Source organism: Acinonyx jubatus, chromosome C1 (assembly GCF_027475565.1).
Source record: "Acinonyx jubatus isolate Ajub_Pintada_27869175 chromosome C1, VMU_Ajub_asm_v1.0, whole genome shotgun sequence".
Lineage (NCBI taxonomy): Eukaryota > Metazoa > Chordata > Mammalia > Carnivora > Felidae > Acinonyx > Acinonyx jubatus.
The window spans coordinates 43,987,836-44,002,189 of record NC_069381.1 but is presented as its reverse complement, the minus strand read 5'-3'; the positions used below and the strand labels follow the sequence as shown (position 1 = coordinate 44,002,189).

The 14,354-nt window shown below is 42.9% G+C and overlaps 1 protein-coding gene across 3 annotated transcripts in view; it reads left to right on the top strand.

The window, feature by feature from the left end:
- The window catches only part of USP24 (ubiquitin specific peptidase 24), a 140,233-nt gene that overhangs the window by 67,235 nt on the left and 58,644 nt on the right, over positions 1 to 14,354 (top strand). For all 3 annotated transcript variants that reach the window (XM_053214110.1, XM_027059086.2, XM_053214109.1), the window contains 8 exons: positions 2,632 to 2,698; positions 2,823 to 2,933; positions 3,655 to 3,753; positions 3,842 to 4,015; positions 8,467 to 8,552; positions 8,702 to 8,795; positions 9,841 to 9,996; positions 13,299 to 13,396. In XM_053214110.1, the coding sequence (XP_053070085.1) occupies positions 2,632 to 2,698; positions 2,823 to 2,933; positions 3,655 to 3,753; positions 3,842 to 4,015; positions 8,467 to 8,552; positions 8,702 to 8,795; positions 9,841 to 9,996; positions 13,299 to 13,396 (885 nt within the window). The remainder of the gene's footprint in view (positions 1 to 2,631; positions 2,699 to 2,822; positions 2,934 to 3,654; positions 3,754 to 3,841; positions 4,016 to 8,466; positions 8,553 to 8,701; positions 8,796 to 9,840; positions 9,997 to 13,298; positions 13,397 to 14,354) is intronic.

Sequence of the window (14,354 nt, the reverse complement as noted above, 5' to 3'; positions counted from 1 at the left end):
CCAATAGCCTTGCTCACATTCGTCATCTTTTTTTAAATGAGTACTGTGTAGTGATACTAATATTAGAGAGGCTCCAATAAAATTCAACCCTCTTGGACTTTTTTTTTTTTAATGCCAGAAAGCAGGGCGCCTTGCTGGCTCATTCAGTAGAGCATGCCACTCTTGACCTCGGGGTTATGAGTTCAAGCCCCATGTTATATAGAGAGATTACTTAAAGATAAAATCTTACCCAAAAAACCCAGTTAAAATGGCGGCAAGTGATTATAGATTCAACTCATGACCTTTGCGTTCCCACATTGTTGGAAGTGTATCTTAAATAGACTCTCATTAAGAATGCATGTTAAGAGTAGGGGTACCTGGGTGGCTCAGTCGGTTAAGTGTTCAACTCTTGGTTTCAGCTCAGTTCATGATCTCATGGTTCGTGGGTTCGAGCCCTGCATCAGGCTCTGTGCTGCCAGTGCGGAGCCTGCTTGGGATTCTCTCTCCTCTCTCTGCTACTCCCCTGCTCGCTCACTCACTCTCTCAAAATAAATAAACTTTTAAAAAATGCATATTAAGAGTCTTTAGTTACATGTTTGTAAGATGTGGTTCATCTTTATGACCTAGGTCCTTAATGATTCATTTATGTGACAAACCAGAATAGAAATCCAATTTTGAACTATTGGATTGGGATTTCCAAACTGCAACATCTTTAAATAAGTGCGTTATTTTTTTCTCTTTTTACTGTTTTTTATTCTGAATCATTTCATTTCATATTTGACTGACTACAGAGCACAGCCACAGGATAGTTCTTAACTGTTCTTATTATAAACTCCAAACACTGTTCATAGGAGCGTATAATTTCAAAGTTGCATTTGAACCATGACATTATAGTTTCTTATTTCACTGGTTTTGAGAGAACTTCTCAGTGACCATAGTTCCACCTTTGGTGGCAGACGGGGGAGAGTTATTCTCTCATCTCTACAGTGGTCTGCAATATTGTCTGAGATTTAATGCATTATTGAGGCACAATTAAGGTAGTTCACTCAATAATTCACTTATTATAGGGGCACCTGGTGGCTCAGTCGGTTGAGCATCCGACTTCAGCTCAGGTCATGATCTCATGGTTCATGAGTTTGAGCCCCGCATCGGGCTCTGTGCTGACAGCTCAGAGCCTGGACCTGCTTTAGATTCTGTGTCTCCTTCTCTCTCTGCCCCTCCCCTGCTCACGCTTTGTCTCACTCTGTTTCTCAAAAATAAGTAAATGTTAAAAAAAAAAATTTTTTTTTAAATAATTCTCTTACTATAGCATTTAGATATTCCTAAAGCTTCCCCACCTGAATATCAAATTCTAGTTCTTGCCCATAGCCTGAAAGAATTTAGAACTCTGTTAAATATATTTAACGGTACTATTACAGTGTATTTAACAAACTCTTTTTAAAGTAGAATTTTCAGTACTGCTAATCAGCCAACCAGACCAATTGTTAGAAAGTGTTAGTACCTCTTTTCAGATTTAGAAAGATGCCTGTTTGAAATGCCTAGACTTTCTTTTCTGGGAGAGCACATGTTTAAATTAAGGACATTTGGATTTCCATCTCTTGATGTTAACACACATAATGTTGTCTTTAGAATCAAATATGGAGCTGTGAGTACATAAGCTGCTGGGCGTTAGAGTCTCGTTAATTCAAATAATAAGTAATATTCCCTAATCTGACCAAAAGGGATCTCGGGTCTCATTTTCAGGGGTTAAGCTAGCACTTAACCTTGCTATATGTTGCCTGTTCCAGAGATGGTTGTCTCCTGATGAGTGTTGATTTCTCAAGCACTTTGAAAACCTATAGGATAATAATTCTTAACACTTGTGTGTGTTTTTTAAATTCTTTTTAATGTTAAATTATTTTTAAAAGAGAAAGAGAGAGACAGAGTGTGAGCAGGGGAGGGGCACAGAGAGAGAGAAACAGAATGTGAAGCAGGCTCCAGGCTCTGAGCTGTCAGCACAGAGCCCAAAGCGGGGCTCAGACCCACAGACCGTGAGATCATGACCTGAGCTGAAGTTGGACACTTAATCGACTGAGCCACTCAGGCGCCCCACACTTGTGTGTTTTAACTCTACAGAATGTTCATTTAAACCAGATAAACAGTTGTTTGTCCTTCCTTCCTCCTCATTCTTAAACTATTTAGAACAGCAAGTCTTATTTGTGGTACACTTACTGGTTTTCAGCCAATTCAGAACTTTGTCAGATTCCATGTGTTTACAGAATTAGGTGGCATATTTTAGTTGTAAGATTATGAGACTCAAACCTACTGGTTGTTCATTCTTGGTGGATTGATGGACAGACAAGCCTGGAGTCCCAGGTCCTCATTTATGGAACAACTGTGTAAAAAGACAGAAAGGAAACGACAGAAAAGGAAACATGGAGGGGGCCTGCCTGTCCTCCCTTGCTCCATCAGTGCACAACGGCTGTGAGGTGGCTGAGCCGCCTCCCACCCTGGGTGACGGGGAAGTTTAGTCTTTGTAGATTTAAGCCTTCGGCCACTGAGGCTAACTGCGTGGTTTTGGTGAAGCAGACTGGAATCATGCGACTTATTTCAAATACGTTCAAGTCTTCAGTTCATTTCAAATATGCTCAAAAAAAGTTTTTTAATCTATAGATCCACCAAACTTGTAATAATCGAGAGACTGCTGCTTTTGGCAGAACGCTATGTGATCACTATAGAGGTAAGCCTCTCTTCTTTTTAAAGCAACTTTATCATCCTATCGTTAGACTCGTGTTAGGTGTGTACGTTGGAGACTTAACAGTGACGCTGTGCATCTGACTTGTTTGACTTCTATCTTTTTCAAGGATTTTTACTCTGTTCCACGAACTATTCTACCTCATGGTGCCTCATTTCATGGACATCTTTTAACTCTGAACGTCACGTATGAGTCTACCAAAGATACCTTCACTGTAGAGGTAGGTTTACGTTAGCCCTGTAGCCATTTTCACACTGTCTTGTTTCCTTCCCAAGAGCACTGTGGAGTGGGATAGCTCCACGGGGAACTATTCTGCAAGCTGTTTAGCAAACAAATATAGACTAAAGGCCTGCAGCGAAAGGGAACTGATGGGTGTACAGAGGCACATGAATAAGTGTATAATATAGCATCAGGTGGTGATGAGTGTTCTAAAGAATAAGAATAAAGCAGAATAATTTGGTAGAGAGCCAACGCATATGTGTGAAATGTCATCAAATGGGCAGGGAAGTTCTCTCCGAGGTGGTGACATCTGAACAAAGATGGAACGAAGTGACAACAAATAGTTTCTGCGGAAGAGCATTCCAAGCAAAGGGAGCAGCAGGTACTGAGGCCCTGGCGAGGGACTTGCATGGCTCACTGAGTGACAAGCAAGGTGGCTGGTGTGAGGGGAGTGTAGAGAGAATGGGAAAGAGTGGAGACGGCAGCAGCAGAAGGACTCGAGATTTGATTCACAGGAGATGGCGAGGCATGGGGGGTGGGAAGACGGGACATTGAATTACTGCGGAAGGGAAGCCTTACAGGGCAGGGAGTTTTGTCCGTGGGCCCTCTGTTCTGTTCCCAGCTTCTGGAACAGTGCCTGGTACGTATCCATGCTCACTAGCAGTTGTTTAAACGGACAAGTAAACAAAAGACTCCCAACAGCGTTTAATTTTGTCGTACAGGCTCACAGTAATGAAACCATAGGGAGCGTGCGATGGAAGATAGCCAAGCAGTTGTGCTCACCTGTGGACAACATACAGATATTTACAAACGATAGTCTGGTAGGTTTAAACCCACACTCTGTGGCCCTTCAGCCTGCTGTCAATGCCTTCCTCTTCCTGCCAGTAATTAAGAAACCACTTTTTGCAGCTGACCGTGAATAAAGATCAAAAGCTCCTCCACCAGCTGGGCTTTTCTGATGAACAGATCCTCACGGTGAAGACTTCGGGCAGCGGGACCCCATCCGGCAGCTCCGCGGACTCCTCCACCAGCTCCAGCAGCAGCGGCAGTGGGGCCTTTAGCTCATCGTACGCCATGGAGCAGGTACGGGGTGCCGGAGTCAGGTGACCAGTCAGAATTTAGGAAGCCCCCAGAGACTTGGATGACCGGGTCCTCTTCTCCCAGACACGTCCTGACCGATGAGGTTCCTAAGGGAATGAGCGTAGACAGAGGAGAGGCCAAAGGACCGAGCCAGGGAACTTCTTTGTATAGAGATCGAGGGTGAAGAGGACCCAGCAGGGGAGACCACAGAAGAGCCAGAGAGGAAGGGGAAAGCCAAGCGAGTCCTGACAGCCGAGTGAAGACAGGGTTGCAGCAGATTGTTGACTGTACCTTTAAAATACACCTAAAACCTAGTTACTGTCGTCTGCCTCCATGGCTTCCACACCGGTCCAGGCCCCCGCCATACCTCGCCTGGAGTGTTCCAACAGTGCCTCCCTGCTCTCCCAATCTCTTCTCTGTACAGTGCCTGGCAGCCCGGGGTCTTTTTAAACAGCAGTCATGTTGTGCCACCCTCAGCCCAAAGACTCCCAGGACTTCATCTCAGAGTAGGAGCCAGGGTCTGCCGGGCCCCACAGGGCCAACCTCACAGACCTTCGTGGAACCTCTCTGACTCTCCTCCCTTGACCCCGCCTCGCTCCCACCCCTCCAGCTGCACTGGCCTCCACGTTGGTCCTCAGACTTAGCAGCGTCCATGCACTTGCTCGTCCCTGTGTCTGGAACATTCCTCCCCAATATCCAGGTGGTCCTCTCTCACGTTCTTCGGCTCTCACTCAAATGTTGCCTTCTTGGTGGCAATCCTATTTATGTTCTTAGCTCCAGCCCTGCACTTCGTATCTCCCATCCCGACTTAACGTTTTCTTTAACGTACCATGTGTTTTATCTTATGTAATGTCTCTCTCTCCCCAGTGAAGTATAAACTCCATGAGAGCAGACTTCTGCCCGTTTTGCTCACTGTTGTATCCCCAGCATCTAAAACAGTGCCTAGAACATAAAATGTACACAGTCAGGATTTTTTGAGTGATTTCCTGAAATCAGCCCGTGTACTTTGTACCCTCTCTGTGTCAGGACCGAGCTTGGCACCAGAGATAAAAACCGATGAGACTGGCTGTGCTTCTTAGCTTTTATAGTCCAACAAGGAACATCACACCAGACCTTATGTAAAGGTATTCTAATAGCATGTGAAGGTTTTTTTTTTTCATATTTGTATATATATACACATATTGCCTTATTTCCAATTACAAGATCTTTGTGTATTATGTTTTTTTACCTTTAGCATAATCTTGCCATTGATCTCAACTCCTCAGGGTCAGTATTAGTATAATGTGTTTGTTTTTTAAGTAACCGTACTTATAGTAAGAATTTAAGGAAGATCCCATTCAAGAGTAGCATTATGACAGTTAATTAACAACAGAAAAAAATGTACAAATATCCTTTTACTTTATTGCACTTGGCAGATTTTGGGTTTTTTTTACAAATTGAAGGTTTGTGGCAACTCTGCACCAAGCAAGTCTGCTGGTACCATTTTTCCAACAGCATTTGCTGACTTTGTGTCTCGGTGTCACGTTTTGGTAATTCTCACAATATTTCAGACTTTTTACTATTACATTTATCATGGCGATCTGTGGTCCCTGACCTGTGATGTTACTGTCATTACTTGGGGCACCACGAACTGTGCCCATAGAAGACGGTAAACATAGTAAATGTTGTGTGCGTTCCGACTGCTCCACAACCAGCTCTTCCCCTTCTCTCTCCCCCTCCTCGGGGCTCCCTATTCCCTGAGACAACGGCAATACTGGAATCAGGCCACCATTTTAATAGCCCTGCTGTGGCCCCTGGGCGTTCAGGTGAGAGGAAGAGCGGCACGTGTCTCCCTTTAGGTCAAGAGCCAGAAATGACAAAGCTTAGTGAGGAAGGCCGAAAGCTAGGCCTCTTGCACCGAACGCTTGGCCAACTTTTGAGTGCAAGGGAAAGTTCTTGAAGGAAATTGAAAGTGCTACTCCAGTGAGCTCCCAAAGGATAAGAAAGGGAAACGGCCGCATTGCTGATACGGAGAAAGTGTGAGTGGCTGGGATGGAAGGTCAGACCAGCCGCAACATCCCCTTAAGCCAGAGCCTGATCCGGAGCAAGGCTCTAACTCTCCTCACTTCTTGGGAAGGCTGAGAGAGGTGAAGAAGCTGCAGAAGGAAAGTCTGAAGCTAGTAGAGGTGGATTCACGAGGTTTAAGGAAGGAAGCCGTCTCCATAACATGAGATTACAAGGGGAAGCAGCAAGCGCTGCTGTGGAAGCTGCCGCAGGTTCTCCAGGAGATCTGGCTCAGAGAATTCATGAAGGTGGCTGTACTACACGACAGATTTCGGTACAGATGAAAGACCTTCTATTGGAAGAAGTCGCCATCTAGGACTTTCCTAGCTAGAGAGGAGTAGTCAGTGCCTGGCTTCAAAGCTCCAAAGCACAAGCTGACTCTTGTTAGGGGCTAATGCAGCTGGTGACTCTAAGTCGAAGCCAGTGCTCCTTCACCCCTGAAAATCTTAGGGCCATTGGGAATGATGCCTAATCTACACTTTCTGTGCTCTATAAATGGAACGACAAAGCCTGGATGACAGCACATTTATTTACAACATAGTTTACTAAACCCACTCTTGAGACCTGGTACTCAGGAAAGAAGACTCTTTTCAAAATACTGCTGCTCAGTGTTCCTGGTGACCCAAGAGCTCTGATGGAGATGTACAAGATGAATGTTGTTTTCGTGCCGGCTAACCCAGCATCCGTTGTGCAGCCCGTGGATCAAGGAGTCATTCATTTCCACTTTCAAGTCTGAAAGTCCTGAGGCTATAGCTGCTATCCATAGTGATTCCTCTGATGGATCTGGGCAAAGTAAATTGAAAAACTTCTGGAAAGGATTCACCATTAAGATGCCATTAAGAATATTTGTGATTCTTGGGAAGTGGTCAAAATAACAACATTTGCAGGAGTTTGAAAGAAGTTGATTCCAACTCTCATGGATGACTTTGAGGGGTTCAAGAGTTCCCTGGATGAAGTAACTGCAGATGGGGTGGAAAGAGCAAGAGAACTAGAATTAGAAGCGGAGCCTGAAGATGGGACTGAATGGCTGCAATCTGATGATAAAACCTGAACAGAGGAAGAGTTGCTTCTTATGGATGAACAAAGTGGTTTCTTGAAATGGAATCTACTCCTGTGAAGATGTGAATATTTTTGAAAGGACGGCAAAGGATTCAGAGTATCACATAAACTTAGTTGATAAAGCAGCAGCAGGGTTGGAGAGGACTGACTCCATTTTTTTAAATGTTTATGTATTTATTTTTAAGAGAGAGAGGGAGGGAGGAGACGGAGACTCCCAGGCAAGCTCAGCACTATCAGTGCAGAGCCCTATGTGGGCCTCGAACTCATGAACCATGAGATCATGACCTGAGCCTAAACCAAGAGTTGGATGCTTAACTGACTGAGCCACCCAGATGTCCCGGATTGACTCCACTTTTGAAAGTTTTGTGGGTAAGATGCTATCAGATAGTCTTGTGTGCTACAGAGAAATTGTTCGTGAAAGGAAAAGTCCATCAGTGCAGCCAACTCGATTGTTGTCTTATTTTAAGAAATCGCCGTAGACACCTCGGCCTGCACAGCTGCCACCCTCACCATCGGCAGCCATCGACATCCAGGCAAGACCCTCCACCAGCAAAAAGATTATGACTCGTTGAAAGCTCACATGATGGTTAGCATTTTTTTTTAGCAATAAAGTGTAATTAAGACATGATACATTGGGGGTTTTTTTTGATATAATGCTACTATACCCTTCATAGACTACAGTAGAGTATAAACGTATATGCACTGGGAATCCAAAAACTCACTTGACTCTTGTAGTGTTTGCTTCTTGCTGTGGTCTGGAACTGACCCTGCAATATCTGAAGTATGCCTGTACACAACATCTTCAAGCTTAACATTTTCAAATTATATTCTGAATTTATTAAAAACGTTCCTTTGTATAATGACATTCTGTAGCGATGTCTAGTTTCTTAACTTTATAACCAGAAAATAGTACTTTAATCACATCTACATCTCTTCTACGTGTTGTGTTTGTACATTTGTACTACTATGATTTTGCTCTTAAATCTTTCATTACCTTGTTTGCTCCTGATGAGCCATGATCAGCTTTTAATGGTGTCTACTCTCCATTCTCTTCATTATACCTGCCCATCATTTTACCTCTCTTCCACTGCCTGCCTTTTGGCCCCTTAGCCCCTCACCTGCAGGCGGGTAGGAGAGAGCCCTGTAAGTAGACGCACTAGAAGGTAGTGGTCCCGCCGGTCTGTTCCCAGGTGTTGCTCCGTAGGGCAGGTAAGCACGCTGTTCCCCTCAAGCTTTGTAGTGGCCAGTCTTTCAGAATTAGTCATTTTATTGTTGGCACAATATTTCTATTTGGTTAGAAAAAGAGAAAATTCTTTTGTCACTTTGTATTTATATTTTGGTTTTTTCCTCAGGAGAAGTCCCTCCCTGGTGTTGTGATGGCACTTGTATGTAATGTGTTTGACATGCTTTACCAGCTCGCCAATCTGGAGGAGCCAAGGTATGATGGAAATATTTATGAAGCATGAAAAAGAGAAAGCTATTAAAGTTAGGGAGCCCAGCGTATTTTTACTTTACATCTGTCAGGAACAAATGACTTTGTTCTTGAAACTGACTTACGTGACAAAACTTGTTTTTGACAAATTTCAGGATAACTCTACGCGTACGAAAGCTTCTCCTGTTGATACCCACTGACCCAGCCATTCAGGAAGCCCTGGATCAACTTGATTCTTTAGGAAGAAAGGTATAAGCATCTTGGACAGTTACCTAACTGGCATGGAAATTTGATGTCATGATTCAGTAAAAATACAACCGGAAATCACTTTAAGGCCATGTGATGCCATCTTTCCCATAACAGCTCTTCTTTAGAAAATTACTTTCACTGTAAATGGAAATCAGAACTTCATGTTGACTTTTAAGAGATCTAGAGTCAGTAACGACATCAAGTTTTAGAACCAGAAGAGATTTGAATATGATGTATTTCCATGTTCTTCTTGTTCTGTATTAAGAAACTGAAGCCCAGAGAGAGGAAGTGTCTTGTCCAAGATCAGACTCTAGCTCTGATTCAGCAAAGATGTTTTTCTTCTGTCATGATGCCTCTCTGAATGTGATTGTTGTGTGTGTTTGAGTTGCTGGCATAATTATATCATTTCATTTTTTCCACAGCTGATATTTAAAGTTCATCTTAATTTCTAGAATGTTGTTCCCCAAGAATTTTATTATGTATTGAAATTGTATTTTATCTGTAATAGTGTTTAATTATGTTCTCAACAAGTTCATGTGGAACAAAGCCGTTAGAAGGTATGCATTCACGTTGCCAGTGGCTAAAGGTTTAGATCAGCTCATTCTTGTCGTACACGGCCCAGGTATTATTTGTGGGGAGAAGAAAATTAACGTAATTCTAAAACATATCACTAGTACTGGCTAAAAACGTTTTCAAAACTACCACTTCTACAATCTTATAATTTTAATTACCGGTATTTAGTAGTGCAGATGTTAAAAACACGGAAGCAAATAAAAATGACCTTGCTAGTGTTGCCTGGAAGACATTCTCAGACGCATTCATGGTAGGGTGGGAATGCTGTTGAGCACGTACAGTTTGTGTGATGGAATTTGATGTTTTGTTAGTAATTACAAAGCGATGTGTCTTCGAGGTTGATTTATAGAAGATTTCTTTGGTGCAATTATAATAAAGAGAGAAGAATGTTAGAATACGCATTAAGATGTGTTTCTCTCTAATTTGTGCTTCTAACACATATATTCTTGGTTTTCATTCTTGAAAAACTTAGAAAACATTACTGTCCGAAACGAGTTCTCAGTCCTCAAAGTCTCCATCCCTGTCCTCAAAGCAGCAGCATCAGCCAAGCGCCAGCTCGATTTTGGAAAGTCTGTTTCGCTCTTTTGCTCCGGGAATGTCCACCTTCCGAGTGCTCTACAACTTAGAAGTAAGAAGGCTCATTTCTTTTCGTTTCATTTGGACAGATTCGTTTTTGTTTGCAGATTCCTGCGTTTAGATACCAGAGATAAGTAAATAGGTTTCTACTTGGATTGGATGATCTGTGAAAAAATTAGATTTCAAAAAAAAAAGTAAGAAACAGAATATAAATTGAAACATTTTGTTGTTTTGGGGCCTTAGAAGATGCTCAGGCTTTTTTTCACTTTATACCTGTGTATGTTGTTATAGTTGCAAAACAGCATCTAAATAAATAGTGAGGAAGCCTTACGTAGTAAAATACGCCATCGTCTTCCTCTGGAAATTTAGCAAATTGTCTAACACGAGTTGTTATCCTCAGTCTTCTCGTTACTAAATGCATCCTAACTTTTTTTTTTTTTTTTAGATGTTTTTTCTTAATGTTTTTATTTATTTTTGAGACAGAGAGAGACAGAGCATGAGCAGGGAAGGGGCAGAGAGAGAGGGAGACACAGAATCGGAAGCAGGCTCCAGGCTCTGAGCCATCAGCACAGAGCTCGATATGGGGCTCGAACTCACAGACTGTGAGATCATGACCTGAGCCAAAGTCGGACGCTCAACCGATTGAGCCACCCAGGCGCCCCTCATCCTAACTTTTTAAAGAACGATTGTAATTTGTTGTTCTAAATGAAGCAGCGAGGGGGTGGTCAGGAAGTACATTAACCTTCTTATTTCAAGGTTTTAAAAAAAGGTTTGGAAGAATTTAAACAAAAGTACATGTTTATTACCCTCTTTTCCCCAAAGTAGCTTTAAACTAGTAGATTTAGTTCAATAAACATCTGATAACTGTATAAGGTATGCAAGTCATTGTGGTCGCTAGAGGATGACCGCTGAAAAGGCAAGATATTTGCTCCAGAATCTTGAGTGAAACGTAAGGAGGCTACATTCTCTGAGTCTTGAGAGCAAACCGTTGGGAGAGTGAGCAGGTGGAAATAGTCCCGTTCTTGGAGAGCGAAGGGTCAGTCCCTCTTGCCATTTTCGGTCTGGAGAAGATAAGGCCCTGAATGATTTTGTTTTGTCCCAAGTTTTATTTCATCTGACAGTCTAATTTGGAGTGTGTAATTCTATTCATTCATTTTTCTGCATCACTTATTGCCTGTGTGTTCAAGCTGTGTTATTTCATATTGGCCTTAAAGTAATCATTCTTGTGAAAAAAATACATGGGGTTCGAAATGAGAAAATATTTAGCAAATGTTTTTAAAATAAAGTATGTCTTTATTTAATGTGGACATTTAAAAATGTTTAATATTCCAAGGCAGAATTGCCAATTAATTTTTGGTCAATTTAAGCTTATAAATTTTTCAGTACTTGCCAGATTTATCCTTTGCCTTTGAATGACTGTCTCAGAAAAGTTAAAGTATAAACCTTAACACCCACATTTGAGAGCACCTAGAAAAACGGAATGGCATGACAATGAATCTGGCTTGTCACCAACTACCTAGGTTGCCACAGCTTACAGCCTAAGGACAGTGGTTGTAAAATACCTCCAGCACAGTTTCAGGGAAATCCTTTGATAGGTTGTTTTTTGCTTTAACACAAAACATTTGGAAAACCTAATACTTTCAAAAACACTTTTTTTTTTTTTTTTTTTTTTTACTGACTCCTGAAAGGCTAATTTCCTTGCATTTCAGTCTTCCACTTACATTTGCCTACTAGGTAGCTGCAAAGTGGATATTCCAAATACCCATTCCTTTGAAGAAATCTTCCTTCTTTACTACATTGTTGTCCATTGAGCATGAGGAGTATGTGCATGTGGCTGTCCGCTCACAGGAAGGATTAGAAAAACACTGTAAAGGATTAGAAAAGGATTGTTAATGCTCGTAATCTGAGGTTGAAGAGCCTGTTACCCAAAGAGCACTTTAGGAAGATAGCATCTGTAAAAAAGAAATCCCACGCTAAAAATCTATGCACATACGACCCATGGATTCATAGAAACAGACTTTTCTAGAATTGAGAAGGATCTTGAATTGTATCTACTTTAAAAATACCTTGGGGGGGCGCCTGGGTGGCTCAGTCCATTAAGGGTCGACTTCAGCTCAGGTCCTGATCTCACAGTCCGTGAGTTTGAGCCCCACATCGAGCTCTGTGCTACAGCTCAGAGCCTGGAGACTGCTTCGGATTCTGTGTCTCCCTCTCTCTGTGTCCCTCCCCCACTCACACCCTGTCTCTCAAAAATTATTAAATGTTAAAAAAAAATTTTTTTTAAATGCCTTGAGGAAACTGAGGCAGTGGGCCTTTTTTTTTTTTTTTAAATTTTCAATCATAACTAAATAAGCAGTTGTTTACTAAGTCTCATACTATAGTATGATTATTTACTAGAAATAATATCTGCCATACCAGAATTTTCAGTTAAGCTTTCCTTTAGGTACATGTGTCAGTGTCATAAAAGGGGCATAGATGTAGGAGGGAGTTTGAAGTCACTTAGCCTTTTGGGTCTCAGTCGTGTACAGTAAAACACATAACACCCGCAGGGTGAGATATAAGAGAGAAGGCATGCTAACAGCCTCATCCTCTTTTGTTGTAGGTGCTCAATAAATAAGAGTTTGAGAATCATTATTAGCTCATCTAGCATTTTAAAAAATATTTATTTGAGAGAGTACACGCACGTGCACATGCATGAGTGAGCGGGGGAGGGGCAGAGAAAGAGAATCCCAAGCAGGCTCTGCACTGCCAGTGCAGAGCCCAACTCGGGGTCAGTCCCATGAACTGTGAGATCATGACCAGAGCCAAAATCTAGAGTCGGACGCTTAACTGACTGAGCCACCCAGGTGCCCCTCGTCTAACATTTTTAATGAATGGGCTATTTTATAAAACTTTATATACTTTTTCGAAAGCATATCTAGCCTATCACACAGAATCTGAAGTGGGCTCTAGGCTCTGCGTTCAGCACAGAGCCCGAAGCAGGGCTCGAACTCATGAGCTGTGAGATCACGACCTGAGTCGAAGTTGGATGCTCAACCGACTGAGCCACCCAGGTGCCCCTGCTCTTATCTAAGCCTGAGAGCCTGAGACATCCACTTTTGCTGGTTTCGTGAAAAGAACACACCAGCTTTCTTCAACAAAACAGATTTCTCTTGCCAAGCGAATAGAACTTGGAAAATGTGAATATTTCCATTGTGACACGTTAGCCTCCTTATACTTCTGGGAGCGGGGGGTGGGAACAGCATGCAGCACTTAAAGAGACTCAGACTCGAGTTATCTGATTCTTTGACTTAGTGAAAGAGTAATTTCTGCTGGAAATGTTGGGATGATTAATTGTATTTATCTGTTTTCAAGGTTCTGAGCTCCAAACTCATGCCAACAGCTGACGATGACATGGCAAGAAATTGTGCGAAATCCTTCTGTGAGAACTTCCTCAAAGCAGGAGGGTTGAGGTTAGTCTCACTGTGATGTTACACGAGTTGCAGAGAACGGGTGTAGTTATCGTGGCTGGTTTCTCCTGCCAGGCCTTGCTTCTGCCTACAAGGTATTATGTGAAGCATCATGAGAGGTATAATCAGGAGTGACGTTTCAGTCTTCGGAACGCCTGAATTCATTCTGTGACTTTTGGTTCTTTGGAGAACCAGCAGAAGCACATCTCCTTCCCTCTGGTAGTGGAGGAAATTCTTGAAGAAGAGAGGAAGCAGATCTGTTTCTGTTCATTCCCACCTCTGTTTCACACCAGGTGAATGTGATTCCTGGTAACGCTGTTACGTACGAGTGCTGTACGAGGCACTCGTGGTGGGGATGCAGAGATAACTTAGATCTCATCCCTGCCCTAGAGCAGTTCATGGTTTTAGCAAAGAATAACAGTTATTGTACGTCCCAAAACAGGCTAATAGAAAGCCCTTGGGGGCGGGGGCAGAGGTTATGGAAGATAGTGCTTAAGTGGTTAAATTTTCATGGGATAATAAGATTAGGAAGCGCTTCACAGAACGTGGCGTTTGAGCTGGGAATTGAGAAGTGAGCAGTCATCCCCTAGGGGGCTCGTGACGAGAGTGTCCGCTAGGCCAGAGAGGACAGGGTGAGCACAGGCACTAAGGTGCGTGGCCTGGGAACCACGGTAGCCTGGGGAGGTCCCGAGCACAGGCGGAAGGAGAAATGTATGTAAAGTAGGGCCACCCTGAGGAACTTCAACCTTAGCTTTTAGACCGGGGAACACAGGAGGTTTCAGAGCCAGGCATTGCCTGGAACGCTTGCTTTGGCTGCAGTGGGGACGATGAGTAAATAGAAGTGGGAGAGGTAGAGGCAGGGAGAGCCCTGTGGAGCTGTGGCAGTGGCCCAGAGCAGAGTAACAGGTTGTAAATGTAGGGCGCCGGTAACTGACATTTATTGGGTAACATGGGCAAGTCT